The sequence below is a fragment of the Marmota flaviventris genome, assembly GCF_047511675.1.
Source record: "Marmota flaviventris isolate mMarFla1 chromosome 5 unlocalized genomic scaffold, mMarFla1.hap1 SUPER_5_unloc_2, whole genome shotgun sequence".
In the NCBI taxonomy this organism is placed as follows: domain Eukaryota; kingdom Metazoa; phylum Chordata; class Mammalia; order Rodentia; family Sciuridae; genus Marmota; species Marmota flaviventris.
In genome coordinates this window covers 296,546-303,788 of record NW_027287680.1, presented here as the reverse complement: position 1 = coordinate 303,788, position 7,243 = coordinate 296,546, and the positions used below count along the sequence as shown (strand labels likewise).

The following is a 7,243-nucleotide window of genomic DNA, read 5'->3' as shown; positions in this document are numbered from 1 at the left end:
GCATGTAAGCATAAGACAAGGGATAAGGCCTAAACTGAAGATTCTGGAACCACTGCCTCCCACTCCAGTTTGCTCTTCTGGGTCAGGATGCATCTGCGAGCTCCCAGAAGTTGTCAGCATTAGGAAGTGGTGTTTTCTGTAGTCTGTGATTCACCAACCCGTGGACTATGGAGAGGAAGGACGTGGAGTATTAAATGCTTGCACCTGTTCTCATGGCCGCCCAGCTGGACTTTTGATTTGCACCCCCCCACCCCCCCCCGCCCCCCGCAACACCTGAGATCTAGTATTGCCATTAATTTTTTGGTGAAGGGAAAGAGCACTAATTGTCCCAAGTTAATTACTTTGATCTGTCTGGATTGCTCTTTTATGCTCTACCCACAGTTATTTCTGCCCCTTAAGCAAAATAATCCAGTCATCTCTATGAATTCTTGTCCATGTTTTCTGTACCTAGAATGTTCTTCCTTTAGTCCTCTGACGGTTGACTTCTCATTAATCTCATCTTCCCTCAAATGTCACCTTTGAAGAAAGACCTTTCTTTTTTTCTTTTAAAGCTGCTGAAAAAGGCTTTATTGAGATTCGCTTCTGGGCAAGGTGCTCCAGGCCAACACAGTGGGTACCAGGGAATCGTGGCCAGGCTCAGCTGGATTGGAATTTTACTGGGCTTAGAGCAGGAAGGGAGGGCTTGGGACAGGAAATGGAGATTTTTAGAGTCCTTTGTCCTCCTGGGGTTGGTCGGGGGATCTTGCTGAGATCCATGTCCTTCCAGGATTCATCAGGAGACCCCGCTGATTGACAGGTGGTTGAGACACCATCACTGCTTGTTTGTGGGCACCTGATTGGTTGTTCTTTCGTCTGCGAGCAGGTTGCATGGTGCTTTGTTCCCTTAGCCACCTCAAACTGACTTAACACCATATCAGTTAGAAAGTTCAATATTAGGATCTTCTTTTTTTTTTTTTCTTAAGAATAATGGCAAATGTAAGCTTTAAAATTAAATTCCAAATTGTAAAAATCCTTCTTGAGGCTGAAATGAAATATTAAAAAATCTCAAAATGGGACTGGGGACATAGCTCCGTGGTAGAATGTGTACTTAGCTTGCACAGACAATGACCTTTGTTCCATCCCCAGCAAACACACACACCCTGTACCGTCCAATGCGCGCGAACAAACACACACACACACACACAAAACCAGCAACGAAACAAATCTCAAAATAGTTTATACTCACAACAAATGAATGCCTAATAAGAATAATGAGATAGTCATAGAAAATATATTTAAAAATAAAGAATAAGGTTGGGGTTGTAGCTCAGTAGTAGAACACTTGCCTAGTATGCACAAGTACCTGGGTTCTGTCCCCAGCATTGGAAAGCAAGACAAAGAAAGAAAGAGAGAGAGATAATAGATGGTTAGTATAGATCTATTAATAGCATAGAAGCATTGGTATAACAAAAATATTGATGGACAAGCTGGGAAATCAGAATATAGATTTGAGTATTAAATGATCTTGATGTACAACAATTTAGTTTACATTTCTAGGTTAATTTTGTCATTGATACACAATATTTCTCAATGTACCAATGGAAGCTCACAAAACATGTGAGTAGTGGATGGACACTACAGCACATGAACACAAGTACATCCAGGGTTTGGATCCCATCTCTGCCAAAGTGAACTTTTACAAGTTTCATTCTGAGATAGTTTATCTATAAAGGGGGATAATAATGGTATGTTTCATAGGCCATTGTTGTGAGGATTAAATGAAATAATCCATTTAGCACAGTGCCTGACATATAGTTAGCACTCAGTGCTTTCATCATCATTCTGACTTTAGATAACCTCCTTTCCCTTCTTTAGGAGTCTCAACATCATGGTTACAAAAGGTCTTGCAGGTGTGTGTGCAATGTGCCTACACATGAGAGTGTGATTTTTCTGAAAGAACTGTGCTTTCATTCTTTTTTTAAAATATTTTTTAGATGTTGATGGATCTTTATTTTATTAATTTATTTATATGTGGTGCTGAGAATTGAACCCAGTGCCTCACACATGCCAGGCAAGCACTATACCACTAAGCCACAATCCCAGCCCTGTGTTTTCATTCTTGTAGATTACTCATTTTGGTAAATGATATTCTAATATATTTCTTGCATGTTGAAAGTTAAAACCATCACTATTCTAGGCACTATCATATTGTTTAGTTTGGTTTTTATAGCACTATCATATAAAATTGTTGTATGTATTTTTTTCTATCAGAAGGTAAGCTCCTTATAACAATATTATACATATATATACATATACACACACATAAATATATATATATATATATATATATATATATATATATATATATATATATATGTATGTATCAGATCACACACTAGTTCACTTTTACATCTTGCTTATGCTGTATCTCTTATGCACTTATAGTCTGAAAGTTTTCCATTTGCTTTTATGATTTTTTGGTACTTTTAAATATGACATTCAAACTGAATTCTACATTGAAGAAGAAAATGCATTATTTTCATTAAAAAGAATTTCCCAGAGCATTTCCTATGCTCCCTGGCAATGCTCTACTCACAAGAAGGCCTGACACATGGAGCAGGTGTTGCCATGCATTTTCCCACCTGGGCCTCGAATGGGGTCATTCTCTCTGGTGCAAATAAGTTGTCCATTCTTCCAGGATTTGCGGTATTCACTACATAACTTCTAAAGAAATCAAGGAGGAAAGTTGGAGGTGTTAAACAAAGTTTAGATCTGATTTGCAAGAATGAGTGAAATTTAGCCTTTTATTTTTTAAACTGGAGGTCAACTCTTGGCCTATTTTAGGATACTTCTCAACTTTGAAGGCATGGATATTTTTAAGTGTCAATGGATCCTCAAGCAAGAAAATCACATCTGTACATGCACAGATGCAAACACATCAAAACAACAGCTGTACAAATGTTTCATAGAGTTTCAGGGAATTCACGTGTTCCCTGAATGTGACATGTACATCCCCAGGTCCATATACCTCTGACTTATTAGAAAGGGTAGCTCACCTCAAAGGAAGCAGATTGTCTTTTATTTCTTGAAATAATTTCCTTCTTTTTCTTTTCCTCTTCTTCTGCTTGGCTAAATGAGAGTGGTTGAAGAAAAGATATGAGAAAGAATCAGAGAATTTTCAGATTGGAAGTAATCTCAGACAAAATTTGAAGTTAATTAACATGGATTAAATTCTTACTGTGTGCCTAAGCCGGTGTTCAAACTATGAAATAGGCATGACATCATTTAGCATGTCATGCTAGACATTGAAAGTATTTACCACCTCTGGTTATTACCACAGCATAACCAAATGGAATAGATGAGAGGAAAAAATCCTGATTTATCTTCCTCCCAGTCACTATTTAATCTAATGCTTCATGCTGTCAATCTGTCCTTTTAAGAAATTACCTGCATACACTTAAGGTAAGACCTCTGTAAATGGAGACTATTTTTTGTTGTTGTTGTTGTTTCTTTAAACATACATTTAAATATTTTTCTCCACATTTATTTTAGAGTGATGTTCAAGAGGGAATTGGCAGTCTAACAAGGAAGGAATTAGAATTGATAAAACTCAGCTTCTCTAATGCCCCACACAGTGGAGCTCCAGCCCTCAGATTTATCCATAGCACGAAGCAACAGAAAGGCCTAGCAAGCTCTGACCTGAATTAACATTTCAGTACAAATCTGGCACATGAACCTGACTCTTAGGGGTTTCCTGCCACACTAATACACTTTTCAAAGTGTGCATTTCACCTGTGTCTAGCACTTTCCCTGAAAGGCTAGATGTGTCCTCTCTATTCCACTTCTCTGTCTTATTCAGGTTATTATAATAGTCTTTATGTCTCAGCCCCACACATGTCTATTCAACTGGATTACCTTAACCCACATCTGAATATACTCACAGAGTGGTAATACACCAGAGGAGGAAGAGAGACCAAAGAGAACATGCAATCCAGACCATGAAACTTCTGCCCACTTTTTGTCATAAATAAAGAGTGTCAAGTGTTAAAAACATATCAACACTAAAGGGAGTCTTTTCCTTTGACTTAATTAGAAGATAGAAGGAAGACTGGTTTGAGAATAACACTGTCACTGTGTGCTTCAGTAGTACTTAATTTCTTTTCCATGTGTTTGTAAGATTTTCTAGTTGACAGTCCACGGTAGATATACTACAGATATAGGAGGAATCTGAGGCTCAAAGTGAACAGTGATGAAGAGAGTCAGAGGGAGAGCTGGGGTGGATACCTACAACACACTAGAACACATGGAACACTTGTTTCCATGAATTTGGCCATCTGGGCCAAAAACGGGGTTATGCTCCCTGGTGCATATGAGCAGTCCATTTCTCACGTAGTTCCGGAATTCGCTGCAGATTTCCTGGAATGAAGAAAATATTTTCTCAGGTCAGTTTTCTATCCTTTCTACCTATGAGGAACAAGCCATGCATGGCAGTATAGACAAAGTCAGGAAAAGTTATGACATATAGCAATAAATCAGTAAAGAAGTACAAAGATCCAGTCATACACTCAAAATTGCCCTGGTGTTACATCAGATCTGTAACCATAACCATCATCCTCCTGAGGATGCCTGTAATTATGGTGCAGAATCAGGCTGATGAGTTGGGCAGAGTTCAACAGAAAACATGCATGTTTGTGTCATGACGTATATTTCAATCTATCTGTAAGAGTTATAAAAAAACATGGTGAGGAGAGTCAATAGGCCTACAGGGAAGCCTTCCTAGAGGTGAGAGAGAATTGCTGAGTCAAGATTTGTCTTTAGCAAGCCAAGAAGAGGAAAAACAAGCATGCTCATCTTTATAGATGTGAGCAGAAAAAGTATGATCCCTGGAGAAAGCAACATCTTTCCTAGAGTGAATCCCTGTCCAGGGATGGGGAATGAGGATTTAAATCAGGAGAGTACAATAGGAGAGGAGAGAAGGAGAAAAAGGGTGAGGAACATTGGGAATATCAAAGAGGCCTTGGAAAATGATCAGATATAATAGATGAAACAGATTTTTAGTTTTAAATTACTGATAAGAAACACTTGTAGCTAACAAAAACATAGTTATTAAAAAAGAGTTGGTATCAACTTTTCCTAACTAATGGTTAGGTTCAACTTTTGTAGTTGTTCTTTAAAAATACAATTAAAGGCAAATTGCATATAAGGTTACTGTATGAAACCAACAAGCTTGTTTATTTTGGGTTCTAAGTGCTTCCCGTATATAGATGTCCGTCTCATTCCCAAGATTCAGAAAAGTTTTCTGCTATTATTTCACTGGAAAGGTAATTAATGCCAATTGTCTGAATTTCCACTCCTTCTTGAATGCCAATTATTCTTAAGTTTGGTTTCTTAATATTGTCCCAGAGTTATGTACCTAATCATAGCTTCTTATCTATTGTTTTAATTTTTCTTACTTAATTGATTTTTTTTTTAAATACACGACAGTGGAATGCATCACAATTCTTATTACACATATAGAGCACAACTTTTCATATCTTTGTATATCAAGTACGTTCACTGCAATTCATGTCTTTATACATGTACTTTTTTGCATTATAATTCTTATTACACATATATACCACAATTTTCATATCTCGGTTTGTAAGTTGACACCCAATTCATGTCTTCATACATGTAGTTTGGATAATGCTGTCCATCACATTCCATCGCCCTTGCTAATCCCTTGCCTCCTCCTTTTCCCTCCCACCCCTCTTCCCTATCTGAAATCCGTCTATTCCTCCCATGCTCTCCCTTACTACCCCACTATGAGTTAGCCTCCTTATATCAGAGAAAACATTCGGCATTTGTTTTGGGGGGCTTGGCTAACTTCACTTAGCATTATCTTCTCCAATACCATACATTTACCTGAAAATGCCATGATTTTATTGTCTTTTATTGCTGAGTAAAATTCCATTGTGTATATATGCCACATTTTTTTTATCCATTCATCCACTGAAGGGCATATAGGTTGGCTCCACAGTTTAGCTATTGTGAATCATGCTGCTATAAACATTGATGTGGCTATGTCCCTATAGTATGCTCTTTTTAAGTCCTTTGGATATAGTCTGAGGAGAGGAATAGCTGGGGTCAAATGGTGGTTCCATTCCCAGATTTCCAAGGAATCTTCATACTGCTTTCTATATTGGCTGCACCAATTTGCAGTCCCACCAGAAATGTATGAGTGTGCCTTTTTCCCCATATCCTTGCCAACACTTATTGTTGTTTGTCTTCATAATAGCTGCCATTCTGACTGGAGTGAGATATCTTAGACTAGTTTTGATTTGCATTTCTCTGATTCTTAGACATGATGAACATTTTTTCATATATTTGTTGATTGATTGTATATCCACTTCTGAGAAGTGTCTGTTCTGGTCCTTGGCCCATTTGTTGATTGGGTTATTTATTTTTTCAGTACTTAACTTTTTGAGTTCTTTATATACCCTAGAGATTAGTGCTCTATCTGATGTGTGAGGGGTAAAAATTTGCTCCCAGGATGTAGGCACTCTATTCACCTCACAGATTGTTTCTTTTGCTGAGAAGAAACTTTTTAGTTTGATTCCATCCTATTTATTGATTCTTGGTTTAAACTCTTGTGCTATAAGAGTCTTATTAACAAAGTTGTGGCCTAATCCCACATGATGAAGATTAGGGCCCACTTTTTCTTCTATTAGAAGCAGAGTCTCTGGTTTAATTTCTAGGTCCTTGATCCATTTTGAGTTCAGTTTTGTGCATAGTGAGAGATATGGGTTTAATTTAATTTTGTTTCATATGGATTTCTAGTTTTCCTAGCACCATTTGTCAAAGATGCTATCTTTTCTTCAGTGCATATTTTGGCACCTTTGTGTAATATAAGATAGTTGTAATTTTGTGGGTTAGTCTCTGTGTCCTCTATTCTGTACCATTGGTCTACAAACCTGTTTTGGTGCCAGTATCATGCTATTTTTGTTACTATTGCTGTGAGTATAGTTTAAGTTCTGGTGTAGTGATGCCACCTGCTTCATTTTTCCTAAAAAGGATTGCTTTAGCTATTCTGGGTCTCTTATTTTTCCAGATGAATTCCAAGATTGCCTTTTCTATTTCTATGAGGAATGTCATTGGTATTTTGATCAGAATTGCATTAAATCTGTATAGTGCTTTTGGTCCTATGGTTATTTTGATAATATCAATTCTGCCTATCCAAGAGTAAGGTAGATCTTTCCATCTTCTAAAGTCTTCTTTGATTTCT

General features: G+C 37.4%; 1 protein-coding gene across 1 annotated transcript in view; it reads right to left on the bottom strand.

Annotated features, from left to right (window-relative positions):
* Window positions 1-2,571: 2,571 nt before the first annotated feature.
* The window catches only part of LOC139703659 (serine protease inhibitor Kazal-type 5-like), a 30,365-nt gene continuing 25,693 nt past the window's right edge, over window positions 2,572-7,243 (bottom strand). Inside the window, exons 15-17 of the mRNA XM_071607138.1 lie at window positions 4,268-4,395; window positions 3,036-3,108; window positions 2,572-2,703 (exon numbers count right to left, since the gene is read on the bottom strand). Of these exons, the coding sequence (XP_071463239.1) occupies window positions 2,572-2,703; window positions 3,036-3,108; window positions 4,268-4,395 (333 nt within the window). The remainder of the gene's footprint in view (window positions 2,704-3,035; window positions 3,109-4,267; window positions 4,396-7,243) is intronic.